Source organism: Rousettus aegyptiacus, unplaced genomic scaffold (assembly GCF_014176215.1).
Source record: "Rousettus aegyptiacus isolate mRouAeg1 unplaced genomic scaffold, mRouAeg1.p scaffold_m13_p_2, whole genome shotgun sequence".
Lineage (NCBI taxonomy): Eukaryota > Metazoa > Chordata > Mammalia > Chiroptera > Pteropodidae > Rousettus > Rousettus aegyptiacus.
In genome coordinates, this window is record NW_023416295.1 from 148,862,613 (window position 1) to 148,880,439 (window position 17,827).

The 17,827-nt window shown below is 34.9% G+C and overlaps 1 protein-coding gene across 1 annotated transcript in view; it reads right to left on the reverse strand.

Moving 5' to 3' along the window:
• PIK3C2G (phosphatidylinositol-4-phosphate 3-kinase catalytic subunit type 2 gamma) overlaps positions 1 to 17,827 on the reverse strand; it is a 270,689-nt gene that overhangs the window by 76,740 nt on the left and 176,122 nt on the right. The window contains exons 25-26 of the mRNA XM_016124109.2: positions 14,509 to 14,645; positions 12,457 to 12,626 (exon numbers count right to left, since the gene is read on the reverse strand). Coding sequence (XP_015979595.2) covers positions 12,457 to 12,626; positions 14,509 to 14,645 — 307 coding nt within the window. The remainder of the gene's footprint in view (positions 1 to 12,456; positions 12,627 to 14,508; positions 14,646 to 17,827) is intronic.

A 17,827-nucleotide genomic window follows, 5' to 3' on the forward strand; every position in this document is an offset into this window, starting at 1 on the left:
CTATTCCAGTCAAATATTACATAAAACGCTGTGACTCCACTCACCCATCACACCAGCAAAGGTCAAAGTTGGGAGCCTAAACTTTCATTCTCGCCAGGCTATAATGAGGCATCTCAATCCTCTGTTTGGGTTATGTCAGAGACAGTTGAGTAAGGAGCTGTGTATTGGCAGAGGGATAGACACATAGGTCAACAGAATAGGATAAATAGCCCAGAAATAGACTCATACAAATATGCCTGACTTTTGACAAAGGTGCAGAAGCAATCCACAGAAAGGATACAACCTTTTTGATCAGATAATACTGAAACAAGTGGATATCCATATGCAAAAATATTAACCTTGACCTAAACCTCATACCTAAGAGAAAAATACAAAATATAAAACTATAAACTTTTAGAGAAAACAAAGAAGAAAATCTAGGGCTATGCAAAGAGTTTTTAAGCAGATAAAAAGACAATGTTTGCAAACCACGTAGTCAGCAGAGGACTAGTATCTAGACTATATAAGAACTCACAAAATTTAACAGTAAAAAAAAAAAAATCAAGCAATAACATTAAAAAATAGGCAAAAGACATGATGAAGAGACATTTCATAGAAGAGGATATACAGATGATAAATAAGCACATGAAAAGATGTTCAACATCATTAGCCTTTAGAAATATGAAAATTAAAACCACAATGAGATATCACTACACACCTATCGGAGTGGCTAAAATAAAAGTTAATGACAATAACAAATACTGGCAAGTATATGCAGAAACTGAATCAGTCATATATTGATGGTAGAAGTGTTAAATGGTGCAGCCACACTTGAAAACCACTTCGCAGTTACTTAAACAACATCATGCAGCTATCATATAACCTAGGAATTCCACTTCTGGACATTTGTCTCAGAGAAATAAAAACTTATATTCACACAGAAACTTATACATAAATATTCATAGCAGCTTTATTTGTAATAGCTAGAATTTAATCCAGATGTTCTTCAGTGGGCGAATAATTAAACTGTGATATATCCATACCATGGAATATTATTTGTCAGTGAAGGGAACAAACTATTGATACATACACCTTGGAGGACTCGCCAGAGAATTACGCTATGTGAAAAAAAGACAATCTCACAAGGTTACATACTGTGAGATTCCATTTATATAACATTCTTGAAACAACATAGTTATAGAAATGGAGAAAAAAATAATGGTTGCCAGGGGATAGGGTGGAGCAGACAGGGTAAGAAAAAAGTGAGTGTGCCTAGAAAAGGACAACATGAGGAATCCTGGTGGTGATGAAACTCTTCTGTATCTGGACAGTATCAATATCAGTATCCTGGTTATAATATTGCACTATAGTTTTATAAGATGTTACCACTGGGGGAAATTGGTAAAGGATACAGGGGATCTTTTCATATTACTTTTTACAACTACATGTGAATCTACAATTATTCTGAAATCAAATGTTTAACTAAAATTCGTATATGTCATCTGGCTTTAGATATTGACAGAAGCCTTGGATGTAGCTGATACCAGTTCGGTGGAGACTGTAGAATGAGAAGAGAAAAGGGATGAGTCTTAGGGAATCTCACATTTAATGTCTTGGTAGAAAGGAAGCATCCTGCCATGGATACCGAGAAAGGGAGAAAAAATAGTGTCACATCACAGGAGGCCTGTGAAGAGGTCATTTTGAGGAAGAAATAGTCAACACTGTTGAAAACTGCTGATAAACCGGTTAAAATGAGGAATGGATAGTGTTAGACATAACATTATGAAGATCATTGTTGATCTTATCAAATTCTGGCTTTATCAGAATAAAGCCAGACTTAAGTCATTATGGAATGAGAGGTAAGGAAAAGGAGCTCAAGAGTTTAGATGATTCCTTTGGGGAGTTTGTGATGGTGAGCAAAATGGCGTGGAAACAGGGTTTGAGGCAAGGTTTTTAACTTTGGAGAGACAAGCATATTTAAAAGGATTATTTAAGAAGGAGGAAAATATGCAAGGAAAAATGATTGATAGTGTAATGTTTGTTAAAGGTAGGAGGTAAATGGCTGCAAGGCACGGATAGAGGGATTGGCTTTAGAAATGAAAACAAATTTATTATAACAAGAAGGAAAAAGTTTACATGCAGATGTAAGTTGTGAGTTTTGTATTAAGTAGGAAGACAGGCTCTATTCTGACTGTATTTTCTCAATAAAGTAGGATGTGTAGTCGTCTGTGTGAAGTGGGGAGAGGGAAGTAATGGGTAGGAGAGATCTGAGATTTATCTTCTGAGGATAGAGTACAAATCATTATAGAAGGTGAAGTAATGAGATGGCCACAGCAGTATCGCGGGATGGCTGGCCCGTTTGAAATTGGGGATGTTTGCGCTGTAGTGCCAGTGCGTTCTCATAGTGCTTGGCTGCTGAGGTATAGCACAGAGAAAGCAGATGAGTGGGTTATGGCGCATGCTTACCTGCTCTTTCCACCCCTTTACTTAAAATTCTCTCTACTACAGGCTGTCTTTTCCTCATTTTTCTACTAAGTTAAGTCTAATTGTTTCTTTCATGTCCTGCTCATGTTATACTTCCCCTCGAAATCAATATCACTAGCCCTCATTGTAGGGACTGCCCTATTCTAAAATACATTATTAAGGAAATGGACTAAGCATGCCAGTTGGAATGGATGCACTTTGAAATAGGTGAGGTGCTTTATCCTTAAAATGGGTAGTCTTTTATTTATTGAACTATTACTTAAACAAATATGTACATACTTAGAAGTGAATTGCGTTCAATTTTAAAGTATTGAGCACATAAGCTATTTGAGAACACTGTAATACACAGAAGCAACTTCCTTAAATATGAATTATGCAGCCTAGATAATACCACTGGGCTTCGCCCCAACAGTTCAGGGGGATCTTTGGCTATACTAAGTTCAATAGAACAGTCCTAGTGGGCTCTGAAAACTAGAGTCACGCCTCATGAGCATTTAACTTCTGTTAGCTGAAAGATTCCTATTAGATGCATATATATATATATATATATATATATATATATATATATATGAATGAAAACAATTAAAAGAACATGAGCAATTGTGACTGCCTTTTCACACATGAAAGAGCATAGTGCCCGTGGGTGGGAAAGTAGTCCTGCTACTTTAACACTTGGTCATTGTTTTTGAATGCCTCTCACAGTATAATCATCTCGCAACATATTTGATTATAGTTGTTAAAGAAAGATATGAATTTAATAAATATCATGGCCATAAATTCAGGATGATTATGTCATCTGGTATTAACTAAAGACATGGCCATCTGTCCCAGTACTGGATAGAAAATAGTGTGTTGGGATGGTTGAGAAATGGGAATATCATCAGTCCCCTACCTGGTGCATGCCTACCTGCTCTTTCCACATCTTTACTTAAAATTCTCTCTACTACAGGCTATCTTTTCCTCATTTTTCTACTAAGTTAAGTCTAATTGTTTCTTGGCACCTTCTAAAAGGTCCCAAGACCTACTGCCTGCGATTCTGGACAAATTATAACAACTAAGACTTCACTCTGTCTTAACTTGATTCATAAATTAGAGAAAATAACAGGAGTTGCCTCAGAGAGTTCCCATGAGGATTAATTAAGCTAATGCATATCAAATATTTATGAGGCTTTAAAGGGTAATTTTGACTATTTCCTTTAGAATCTGATTCCACATACTGGATGATGCAGCACCACGCTAAGGAGCACTTGCTTTCTGCCACTCCCAGTGACAATCTACAGTAATCTGAAAAGAGCTGCGTGTTTCAATATTGGTGATGGAGGTGGAGGATATGGTGAGAAGGATGGAAAGTAGAGATCTCTATCGATGGTTTGCGACAGTAGATAGACTCTGTTTGCTGGGTTTTGTGATCATAATACAGTTCATCTAACATTTACTTGAGTAACTGATAAAGTAAGTAAATGGATAGACTTTAGACCCAGGTTTGAAATACTTGAGTGTTTGAATATCTATTTGTACCCTAAACTGAAATGGGGCTCAGTAATAAAGCACATTTTATTTTTATTATTCAAATTATCATTAATTTCATATATTTTAAATTTATTATCCCTGAGAAATATTATACTGACATTAATATATATCATTTAATGATTTTTTAAAGTTGCAGACTCCCATTTTAGTGAATGCTGATATTAGCATACAAATAAATGCAGATTACATTGGGGAATGTTTAAGCCTACACTTTTTCTGATATCACAAGTGACCTAAATTTTGGAGAGCACATTTTGCTGTCCAACAGAATGAACACAAGTCTCTTGTCTAATATCCTTGAGTTAATTGAGAAGGCAAATTTGGAATCTCCACTGGTTAGGATAGAACCTTGTATAATTAGCCAATACAGGAAACCCCATGAGTGCAATATACTGAGAACATAAGCGTTCATGCACCATTACAGAAAGAACATTTGATGCCCTGTGAGATCTCTACACTCTCAGCAATTATTAACTAAGGAGACCCTCACAAATAACCTCTTAAGTGTAAAACATGTTTCCCCCAGTCTAGCCTCTTTTGTAAATGCACTGTGAGTCCTAAGTTAGACTCTGGGAGGTTGCTGATCTCTTAATTGCTCGATAACTATAGATACTGATATGGAGTGTCTCTCAGGCTCAGGTACACTATCTCTCTTATTTGAAAAGGGTCATTAAACCAGCTACCACTTCAAAATGATCAGTCCTACTTTCCCAAGTCTGCTATATGTGAACAGGAGGAGACTGGTCAGCAACTCAAAAATTCCCATCTTTTACCCCGTTGAGTTCAAGGGAAGTGTACAGTTACACTTTGCATGGAAGGAATTTCAGTGTCTGCTTGGAATAGCAGTGAGTCTGGATATGAAGAAAAGATCATCAATGCTAGAATGTTTTGGGTTCAATTGGATTGTGGTAGTATACTTTTAAATAGGCTTAAGCTCTAAAATCAGGTTGAAGGTGAAAATCAAGAATAGTCCCAAGTTACCTCTGAAACATTTAAATCACCCATAAAGCCATCATATGCATGATCATAATTCATGTATCAAACTTGAAATGGACATTTATCTCTTAGTGTTTCCCCCAGCACAAGAGTGTGTACGATTTCTTCAGTTGAGTACCAGACGAAGTTCTTATGCTAAGCTCACGTTCAGGAGACATTTGTAGCCTTTCTTTAAAAACTAGATTCAGACTAGGGCTATGACATGCTTATATTGATAGGTATAATGTACCTGAGACCAACTGAAGAGTCAGCGCTCGTGTCTTTGTTTATAATGGGGCATAGACTCATCGAGTATGAAAAGGCAGAATCCTTATACTACTATTTAAATTGTTCTCTTCCTCCATTTCTCCTTTCCTTTCTCATTTCCTTCCTTTTATTCCTTCTCTCTTACAAACTTTTCTTCCTTTCTCGGTCATCCCTCATTCTTCATCTGAAAACATATAAGTTCTTCTTTAAAGAAAATTGATGTTTGTTTGTTTGTTTATTTTAATTAGAGAAACTTTTTGTTTAACTTCTAATGGGGCAGGGATAAGATATAAAGGAAGTTACTCAAAAGAAACTAGGTGATAAAACATAGTGCAATGATAAAGTGAAGTAGAAGAAGGAGAAATAATAGTAAGAAGATGGGAATGACAAAATAAACTTTGTTTCTTAAAATAGTCTATGTCAGAGTGCTTTGAAAATCTAAAGAACTATTCAAATACTAGATGTAGTTTGCCTAGGATTAACTGGCAAGAGTCTTTGTATACTAAATACCTATAGTATACCAATTTTTTTTTCAATTGTTTCATTGTGATAGAATATGTAACATAAAATTTGCCATTTTAATTATTTTTAAGTGTGCAGTTCAGTGGTATTAAAATATTCCTAATGTTGCACTACCATCACTGCCACCAATCTTCATAATTCTTTTCATCTAATAGAACTGAAACTTTCTTGAACAATAACTTCTTTTTCCATTCTCCCCAGTTTCTGGTCACCAGCATTTAACTTTCTGTATATATCATTCTGACAACTCTAAGTGCCTTATATAAGTGGACTCATACAGTATTTGTCTTTTTGAGACTGGCTTATTTTGTGTAGTATATCTTCAAATTTCATCCATGTTGTAGCATGTGTCAGAAGTTTCTTCCTTTAAGGCTGAATAGTATTATATGTACTATATGTACATACTACATTCTGCTTATCCATTCACTTGTTGATGGACACTTGGGTTGCTTCTACATTTTAGTTATTGTGAATAATGCTGCTATGAACATGGGTGTGCAAATATCTTTTTGATATTATGCTTTCAGTTCTTTTGGGTATATTGCCAGAAGTGGAATTGCTGGTTCATATGGTAATTCTATTTTTCTTTTTGTAAGGAGCAGACATTATTTTTCATAGCAGTGATACCATTTTATATTTCTACTAATATTGCCCAGGGATTCCAATTTCTCGACATTCTTGCTGACCCCTTGTTTTCTGTTTTTTTGATAGTAGCCATCCTAATGGGTATGAGGTAATGTGTCTTAAATTTTGAGTCTTACCCCCCAGACTTCCACATGTAGAATGACCACTGGGTAAAAATCCCTTGGTAAATTTCCATTTAGAAAAAGAATATGACAATTCTGAATAATTTTACCTTTAAAAAAATTGTACTTTGTTAGGTCAGGAAAAGAAAGTTTATGGCATTTTTGTAGTGATCCGTCATTAGCCAAAATTGAGCGTCTGCTAAGTGTCAGTTACTAGCTAGGTGGTTAAGATACGAAGATGTCCTTAAGGCATTCACAGTTGAAGAGGTATTGAAAGTATGTTTTTCTTCTAGAAAATTCTGATGATACTGAGACTTTCTTTGAGTAAAAGGAATCACAATGTTTCTTAATAATCAATCATGTGAATAACAGACCAACGAGGCTCATCTAATTTCAAAGAACACTAAGTAATTAAAGCATGTGGGAAATCATTAATACCTACATAGCATTTGGATTACTATGAATATAGCGCAGAACCAGAGCGATTGGAGAAAGAGAAAAATTAATCTTTTAATCTGCTAAGGGAGTTTTTTTTTTTTTCAGAGATGGTTTTAAATTGAGAATATTTAGAATATAAATATTATAATATTCAAATTAAAATTTAAACATTAATAATATTAGAGTCAGTGGTAATTAACTATCGAAGATAATGTCAAAATGATCATAAGTACGGGGAATTTTTATGACTAATATTGAGATGAAAATTCTGAGATTAATTATATTAGGTGATTGCAGATCTACTGGGATAAAGCTTGAAAAGGCCATAAACTAAGTTGTAAGAAGACAGATATATAATATTTTGATCATCCTGGTATAAATATTTTAATAGGAAAAGAACGGAGTTTGAATTTTATTTTGTTGAGTTCTAGAATGATTTTTTATGTTTTAAATAGATTTATGTCCTATCGTACAGTGGTAAATATTTAATAATTAGCTCACTTTTTGGAGGTTGGGGAAGCTCTGATTTGTGACATTTGCCAATTTCCACTGTGTATATACTCCTACAATGGCTGATTTCAGGCTACCAGTGCACTGTCATTGAACATGGAGTTGAGATGGAATACATATAATAGGCTCTTGCAAGCCAGTGTGAACCAAGTGCAGCACACCTCTATTTGTGTCTAAAATTATATCAGAAGTCAAGAATAACTTGGTAAAATACCTTATCTAAATAAACTTTACAGATAGTTCAATCCAGTCTGTCAGCCAACAAGCCTCAAAGTCAGAGAACTTAAAGAACTAAAAATAGTTCAACTTATGAGTTTAAAATACTTACTCTAAAAAACATCAAAATAAGATATTTGATAATTTGAAACAAAAGAAATACTGTCACCTAGAGACACATTCTCATTTCTTGTCACTTCATTTGGCATACTTACATTATAATTTATTACAACAAACATTTCGTCTAAGCACTTTACATGTCAATTAATTTAATCTTCTAAATAAATCTGTTTTATAGATGGTTAAACTGAGACACAGAGAAGCCATTTGTTCAAGGTCACATTGTTAGCACATGTTAGTACACGATTAAGAACAAACATACAGTTTATCTCCAGAGTACCTGACCTTAACCACTGCTCATATGACCTCTAAAATTATCTAGAAAGAAAGCTGCAAAAAAGACTTCATTAAAGTCTAGCATTACCAAAGCGAAAGACCACATAGATAGTGGAAATATAGTTTGAAAAAATAGAAGCTTGAAGCAATGAGTTAGGAGAGCAATGAACATCACCAATGTAGACCTTCCTTATTTTCCCTCCTCTGTAAGAGAGCCATCATCAAGAAACTGAGTTGAAATTTAGAGTTTATTATAATAGTATCTTTTAGCTAATGAAAAATTATTATATAGAAATCATTGTTGCAGGAGAACTTTGAGTGATGGATAATTTAACCACTTTAATTTGAATCTTTGTGAGAGAAAAATAAAGAAAAGAGGATAACAATTAAGCAATACTTTAAAAGAACAACAAATTTGTTTCAGAAAGTTGGCGAAATTCCTCAGGATTTCCATTGTAGGAATTAACTAAATTTTCCCCAGAATCATTAAGGAGTGCTAGGGCTGAACTGTTCTGGAATTTAATCTGCTGGTATAAAGCTTCTTAATCTAATCTCATAATTAAAACCAATAAAGAAGGATTGTGAAATCCTTCATATTCATAACTGAAATGTGATTTCTTTCTTTTTTCAAAATTAAAAAGTCTGTGGGAGCCTCAGATTTGGTCTAAGCATGGAGATGGGCTTTCCAGATTTCTGGAAAATGAAATTCAGAGGAATGGTTCAGGGACACTTGGGCAAGGAATCCAAATGAGAATGTTACTGGGCTAACTCAATACAATTAAAAAATGAGAGCCCAATGTTTGCGAACATTTCTTAAATGGAATCACACAGACGTTTAGCATGAGATGTTCTGGAATGGTGATGTAAGCATTTGTATAACAGGAGCAACTGCCCAGCAAAAAATCAGGTTTTCCCTCAAGATCATACTTGAGAATGCCACTTCATTGACACTTCCTCTTAAGGAAACCAAGGATCAAGGGAAAATCTACACTCAGACACACTGCATTTGCTGCTGCTCTGTTGGTCTGTTAATTTCCATGATTAAGTTCTGTATCCTTGTCTACGGGGTAAATCTTCAATTTATAAAAGGGGTTTTATGTGTGTATTTTTTTTTTTTAATGTTAACCCATGACCCATCCACAGCTGGAAATTGTACTCCTGATGTGAGGTTGAGCAATGATTTAGGCAATTATATTATGAAGAGAAATTAGTTAACATATGTTAGTAACATTACAAACCATAAGAGGTTATATCAATGCTTTCATCTTCCATGTTTTTAAGGAGTAGACAATAGGAAAAACACATGTGTCTGAAATACATATATTCTCTACTCCCTGTGTGTGCAGCATTTTATGTTAAGGAATATGCCCCTAGGTTATACCTGGTTATTATTGGCATGTTAAATGGCTTTGCTAGACTATGGGAAATTAGTATAGTCCTAAGTCTTGATTTAGATACCTGGCATTGTACATTATTGGGGGTAGGATAGTTATTAATATGTCTAGTATGTGTATAGAAGAAGCTGGGTAGAGCTAGACTTTCCCTAAAGACCAGGTCTATAATCTAATAAATATAGTACAAATAAGAATGTTAATTTATCCTCAGGGAAAGCAGAGGCCTGATTTATAAAAGGCTTTTTGCCTACCTAGCAACCAATAAGAACAACCGATGGACCTAGGATGGAAGATATCAGTTGTCTTAAGAAACAACATTCAAATGAACTCTAGAGACAGCCCAAAGAGACTCATAAGAAAATTATTAGATGCTGACTACAATTCAAAAGATAAAGTGAGTAATAATGAGTAGGCATAGCCGAGTTTAACCATTGAACAAACTCAGGGTGGAAGTATTAGTATTAAGAAAGAGATCCAAGACGACATTGCCGCTGGTGAAGATAAAATCCTACAAACAATATAAATAAGTCATAATGCTGCAGTTGGCTTCCTTAGCTGATGGTCAATAATCAATAATCTTAAGGGAAGACAATGCCATCTTCATTTTCATTCGTCTAATTATTAATTATTGGATGACCGAGGACTTATCTGTGAATGGTTTATTGGTGAACTCATTCAGCAAACAGTATTAAGAAGCTACTGTGAGTGAAGTTCTATCCTGGGCACACTTTTTATGTACCTTAGAGGTTGTATAAAAAATATTTCAAATTGTCAAACTGTAGAAGCAGCGGTAGGTGCTATAACATCAGCAAACAAACTGGGCTCCATTTTTTCTGTAGACCCCACTATATATATATATTACAGCACTTGCCATAATATTTAGTAACCTGTTCTTTACTCTTTACGTCTCCGCAACTGAAACTTTTTCTGTAGAGGCGAAATATATTTGTTTATTTTTTAATTATCCCCGTGGTCAACACAGATGCTGGTGGAATAAATGAATAAGCATTAACCCAAATTCCCAGTGGGTAATACAGCAAATGAAGAAGGATGTCAAAATTGTAATCTAATCTTTAAATTTTTAGAAAAGAGTGGATTTTAGGGGAAAAGTGTTAGATTAGTAAATTATATATAAGCTCATACATGTTGATTAACATTTGTCCTTCATAAACTAGATATCTCTCCTCTTTGATTTTCTGATGGTCTATACATCTCTCTATCTCTGCTCTTACCACATTTTATCGTAATTATTTATGTGCCTATCTTCCTAGTATTCTAAAGAAAGAGTAAGCCCCCTTGAGGTGGCAAATGTATATTATTCATCTTTGTATCACCAAGATTTATCAGTCCTTGACATACAGACCACCTCAGTAGATTTTCAAGGAATGAATGAACATGTGGTGAATTTTCTAGAGGTTATTTATTACATAAAGTCATGTATTGAAAATAATAATAAAAAATGATTCCACTTGTATGCATATACTAAATAGGAGATAACAGTTTATAAGAATTAAACCGTATTACATAGTCTTTGTTGACATTTTAATACCATACTATGGCCATCTGGTGAAAGCTCATCAGATTGTTTTGTAGGAAACATCATTATTTCTCATTATTTCTTCTACCGAGGAGCATTTTTTTTTTTTTTTTTTTTTTTTTTTTTTAGCTAAAAGTGACTGATTAGCCTTTAGAATGATCTGATGTATTTCTATTTTAATATGAAGTATTTTTTTTTAAGGCAAAGGACTTGTAGTCTTATACTTTTAGTTTCCTTGCCCTTAGCTCAAAAAAACAAAACAAAACAAAAATCCCCTTAAACAAACAAAAATCTATTCTTCTGCCAGTCTTTTCCATTTCATAAATGATACAATAGTTGCTAAGACCAAAAATCCAGGAATTATTCTTGAACATTTTCTTCTTTTAGCTCTCCGGGCCCTCTCCCCATTAATCACTGACAAAGCTCAGTCTATTAGCAGGTCTTGTGGTTCTGACTCCAAAATACATTCTAAATCTGTCAATTTTCACAAATTTTTTTTTTCTATTAAGATTCTGTCTTAACTATTACAGTAGCGTCCTAACTGGTCTCACCACTTCACTGGATAGTGGAAGAAAGCTTTGAAATCCACTGAAATCCATCAATGGTTTGCCCCTGAACTTAAAATAAAAGCCAATCTCCATACCATGTCCTCAGTGCCTTACTTGTTCTGGCCTGCACCAAACTTTTCACCTTTACCTCAAACTGCCTCCTCTTCTCTATCCCTCCTTCAGGTCCCGGGCTTTCTTGCTGTCATTGGACGTGCCATCCTAATTTCCATGCTCGTGGCTGTTACATTTGCTGTTCTCTCTTCCTGGAATCATTTTCTCATCTCTAAAATAGCATCCCTGCCCCAGTCATTTTTCTATCCCATTGCTCTGCTTCAGTTTCTTAATAAGAAATTAAACTCCTCATTTTCTCATCGTATTTCTTTGCTTGTTAATTTGTTTAATGTCTGTCATCTCTACTAGAAAGATATCTGAGTCTGTGTCTGCCTTGTTTTCTGTTGTACCATCAGAGCCTTAAATAATAAGTGCTCACTGAATATTTTTGAAATGATTCAAGACTAATTCATTGCAGGAGGTGTGCTAGTTTTATGATATGTCGACAGGGGTGGGAAATGCTATGGACAATATACCAGATATACTGAGACCATAAATTCATGCTTCGTTGTTCATTTGAGGTTTATAAAAAACAAAAACATTATATTTCAGATAATTCAGACTGAAATAAGATTAGTATCCCATGGTAGAAGGCCAATCTAGTTCACTAACAATTTGAGGATACCTAATTTGTTCCATTAAAAAAATCTTGCCTTCAGTTGATTAGATATGTAATCACGTTTATCTTTGGAGATTTGATAGACGGGGCGCAAGTCAGCTGTTGGGTTTCTATGTCATTACATGTTTTATATCGCTCTAGGACATTGCTTAATTATTGTAATAAACATCATTTGTGCACTGACCTTTTTATCCCTCCAAATGTTTGTGCATGACCTAAGAATTTTCCAAAGTCAATATGAAACATGTGGCCTGACTTTGTCAGCATGATATTGTCGTTGTGTCGGTCGCAGACTCCCAGGATGAATGTTACCACACACCAGCCAGCGCAGGAATAGAAAAAGTTCTTCAAGGCCTAATCAGTTGAAAAACAATAATACAACAATAACACACACACATATAAAATGAGCAAATACATTAGCATCAGAGCTTGTGGTAGAGTATGATGAAAAGCAAACTGACATAATGAAGAACCACTTCTACATCTTAGTGGAGGGAGAGGTCTGATTAAATAACTGGTTCTTGATATGCTACAGAAGAACGTGAAGCAATCTGTTTTTTAGCCTGATAGGTTAATTTTTTCACTGAAACTTGGAAAATATCTCTTTCATTCAGGTGCGCTATTTTTCATACTTTACTAGAGAGGATTCCTGGTGGGTTTTTTTTTTTTTTTATGTCTCGAATATATGATATTGGATGATTTTTTTCAAGGTAAAAGAAGAGGAACAATATGACCCAATACTGCCTATCCCTAGAGAAATTTAAAATATTAAGTTTTAAATTTCTTAATACAGAAAAAGCTATGTTGAGGTATTTATAACATTTTATGTTTATCCTTGCAAATAGGTTGATGTCCAAAAGTGTTTTGGTACAGTACATATCAATGAATGAATGCCTGTGTGGGTGGAAGGAGATTACCACTAAGGTAGCTGTGATTTGTATTTCTTTAATGAGCAGAAATGTCTTGCCAGAATTACTCTTTGTTTTTAAAATGGTCTCCTGGATATGCATAATTTTCATCAATGATGCTACCTTGATTGTGACCATAGTGTAGCCATGAGTGATTGTTTTGGCCATGGTTATGGGTCTCCTTGAATGATATGGCTGACTTGCTGGAGTGGGAGTCTACATTACTAGATTACATGCCAAGACACCTTATTTCTAGGTATCCTAAGTGTCTAAGTCACTTAATTTATCTGTCTATATTTTCTTTAATTATAAAGTGAAGATAATAAAATTTGTTTGTATTGTGGTATGTGGAAACACCTCAAAAAAATCTAACCCCAGGGCTTTGTACAAAACTCAAATTACAATTTAGGGAATAGTTTAAAAAATAAATTTTGAGATAACCTCTATTTCTTTATTTGGCTCCCAAAGACTGCATTTTTATCTACTCCAATGTCACAGAAATCTGGAATAGATGAACTTTTGTCTCTCTCTAACACGCCCCCTCCTAGTTAGGGTACTGAGGAATTTACTAGAATGAGGGAATTTCAGTGCTCAGGACAGTTCTGAGCAAGTCTAATGCTGGTTCCTATTGTGTCTTTGTGTGAATTAGTACAAAGGCTCCTCTTTCTCTGGGTGGACTCCGATGTACCAGTTCAGGCCTTGGCAAGTGGAACAAGGCCTCGCTCTTACCAGCTCACCCTCGTCGCTGGGAGCCCTGGTTTAGGGCAGAACTTGTACAACCATATACTGCAGCCTAGATGCTGGGATGAAGTAAAGTGGGAAAAAATGTTTGCAGTCAAATAAAATAGCATATTTTATACAGTTCGGAGATATAAAAAATTAAAGCTCTATTATGCATTTTGCAAACATTGAAAGAATAAAGTATGAAAAAGTAGAACTTAGCAGAAGAAATTGCAAAGGAGGGAGGGAAGTTTATAGAAATTGGAGATTGTGTACACAAAGGCAGAGGTAACTTGAAGGAAGTAGTTTCGAGGAATATCATCTCAGGTGAGATTGCTATAAAGAGATGCAGCTGAGTAAAGAAAGTCTTTATTGATAGCCCAGAATTTCATCTAGAAGGAAAAACAAACAGTGTTTTTTTTTTTAAATCAAGTTAATATACCATTTGAACTGGGTCATTGTTACTAGGTTGAAGACTGAGTGAACTTGAACTTAACTTGAACTTAAGGGTATACTTAATTTACTTTTTCATAAGTCAGAACATCTAATGAACCAAAGCATATTCTTATTTAAGTACTTTATTTAAAGTTCACTCCAGTAGGACAAACCTTTTCATAATCCGCCTTTAAGTGGTTGTGCTGACTGAACCACTTTTTGATTGTATTTTCTTTCAGCGGCCCTATCAGTCCAGAATGCCGATGGATCTTTGCTAGGGTTACAGCATCAGGCACCATCTGTACCAAACCTGGTTGATTAAAAAAAAAAAAAAAAGATTGTGCAAATAATTCTTTCTTCACAGGATGAGGAATACTTAGGAAATATATCTTAATTGAAGTAACAACAGTTGCCAAAACTACTTGGATTACCTTTATTCTTTGCAAATTTTTTTTTTTTTCTAAAGGAACCTTCTCCAGACAGCCTGCCTTCTAATTCTTCCTAAATTCTGGGGAGCAATGAGGCTATTTGTGTTTCAATCAGATGTATCAGAAACAGCTTTAATATTGTTTTCTGGAACTACAGGAAAAAGCCAATCTAGATGGTCTCATAGAGACTCCACTAATTCAATAGGTTAGTGTGTTAATTAACATATGGCTTGTGTATTCATTTACAGTTTAAGGGAGCACATTCAAACTTGCATAACAGGTTTCATAAGCAAATCAAATATAATCTCCATAATAGATATTTACAATATGTTATAAAAATCAATGTTTAGGTTAAAAGCTTCACTGTTAAATGTTCCATTTCTGGGAACGAACAGAATAACTGCAGGAAACATGTAGAGAGCAGCCTGTTCCTTCCTCCTCAGTGAACATTAAAGAGAAACTATGATAATAATTTTTAAAAGGGCACATATATTTATTAAACGTCAGTGGGACCTTTGCCCCATTGGCCATGCATCCATCGAGGCTTCTTTTCACTGTGTAAACATTTTCAAACCTTTTGATTTTCATTCTGTATAGAACAATACTTTAACTCAATATTTAAAATTCTCCTAGGACTAATGTCCACAAAACAATCTATAATGTACAGTTCTGTAAATAGGCATTGAAAGAAATTAAAGTACACAATTTCTGACTTTTACTGTCTTGATAATTCCAAGAGTTTCTAACTGGAATGCCCAAAGGGACCAGGGACACAAATATAACCACATGAAAAGAAAGAAGGCTGAGTTTTGCAAATCGACTATTTCATGGTAACCTTAAAAATATTCAAATTAGACAACAACAAACAAGTAGATCGTAGTGATGATAAATGAAACACTTGTCTGTGCTGGATTTGGCCAATTAGGAGCTGGTTCCAGCCTTAATCTCCCTTAATATCCAATAGCTCCATTGTGATCATAAGGCACCTATTTTGCTGTATCAGAATGAAACTTAAACATGGGGAGTAGGAATTGAATGCAGCAAATATAACCTCTAAAACTTCTATGTTAAAAAAAAGAGAGAGAGAAACTTAAACTTTAACACTCCAGAGATAAATCCTGAATCCTGGGCACATCCTTGCTATCATTAACACTTCTTCCTTCTCTCTCAGCAGGATGTGGCTCTTATGAAGGTTTTCTCATGTGTATTGGGATAGCGAATGTAAAGCATTACATTTGGTAGTAACTTAATTCCTCTTGAGAGAGGTGATTTCTCTTTCTAGTCCTGATAATTTCCCTCATTTTCTCCAATTCCTCCATATAACACTTCTTAAGGGAAAATCACATTCTATCCGGTCTCTGAGTGTTTCACTGCAACCTCATATTTAACTGTGCTGAAATTAGGATTTAGATTATTGCACCCTTTGGATACTGTGCTGTAACAATATTGGTTACTTTTCAGACCGCCTTTGTCATTAGGGAGTAAATCTTTGTTAAATCCCGTCATTTTTCATAAACCTTGCATTGCTGACTACCCAGAAACCTTGTATCTAATTTATAACAATCACGGTGGTTAAATTCTGCCCTTTAATGAAAACCACAAATTATATTTTATACGTTTTAAGCTAGTATGTGTCATATAACTTTTAAATACTTCTGACATAATTCTGTGCAAATTGAGTAGTGTTTTACAGTTCCATTCTTATAGTCCTCTAATGCAGGGTTTCTCAAACTTAAATGCACATAGGTATCACTTGAAGATCTTGTGAAAAGGTAGGTTCTGATTCAGTAGGAAGGGGGCAGGGCCTGAGATTTGAAATTTCTAAAAGCTCTTAGGTGATGTCAATACTGCCAGTCCAATGGGTCATACTTTAAGTACCAAGATTCTTAGGAACAAAAGTTTTTAAGATGGTATCATAAGGTAATGTCCCTCAAAAAGGGGTGCATCAGAAACAGCAGAGCAGCCTTTTGCAATCACCAAGACAGGGCTCCCCCTGCCCACAGTGCAGTGCCCAATTTAGTACCCTGGTTGGGGCCTAATTATACCTGCTCCTCCGATTTCCTGAAGTAATTTTTATGCCAATGAAATTTGGAAACCAGCAATTAAATAAATTATATTCTTTTTTTTGTTTTGTTTTGTTTTGTTTTTTTGCCCTCATAGTCTCTCCCAAACTCCTAGGACATCACATACAAAGTAATCATGAGAATTATAATCAACAATGATGTTGATAAAGTTATTTAAACTTCTGGCCTGGAACATATTCTCCCCTTTTAGTATTCCCTGCCTCACTTAGTGGCATTTCATGAGAATACTAGATATTCAGTAAGCCTTGGAACCTGATTAAAAATGGAATCTGATCTCCTAAAAGTGACATTTGCTTTAATGGTTTTTTTTTTTCTTGAAGAAGTATTTTGCCAGTATCATGCATCTGAAATCTTAAACTATAGAAGATTGCTGGTAGATAGGGGGGAAGATTAACTTGTTTGTTTTATGAATCTGCAAATTTGGGCAAATATACAGTCATTTTTGCTAAATCATTTTATTAATTTTAAAAGATTTAGCCTCTGTTACTTTCTATGATTATAAACTGAGAAATGAGTAGATGGAATTGAAGAATTCCCTTAAGTCAGTGATGTATTCAGTTTCTGAACTAATGTCGATCCATGTGACATCATCAAGCTCAGCTTGACTCATCTAGTTTTATTCTTACACTTTCAGCATATTAGGCTATGAAAGCATTAGGTCACTTGTGAGAAAACAGAGTAAAACTCAAGGAATAACGATCTCAGAGTAGCAAGGATAAAAGACTTTCAGGAGCTAGAGCTTAGAAAGGGTTCAAGGGTGGGACACTAGGCATGGAAGCGAGAGCCCAATTACAAGAATCAAAATAATTAAGCAGTATGACAATAGAGTGATCTTGAAGTTCAAGTTGCAAGTTAAACGAACTAGGAGATGCTTCCATGCTTAGCTTCTAAAATCTCAAGTCACAACTGGCTGGGGTACAGGATCTCAGGAACTGTAGGAACAGGCAGTGACAGTTTTTCTTTTGTGATGATTGGTTTAA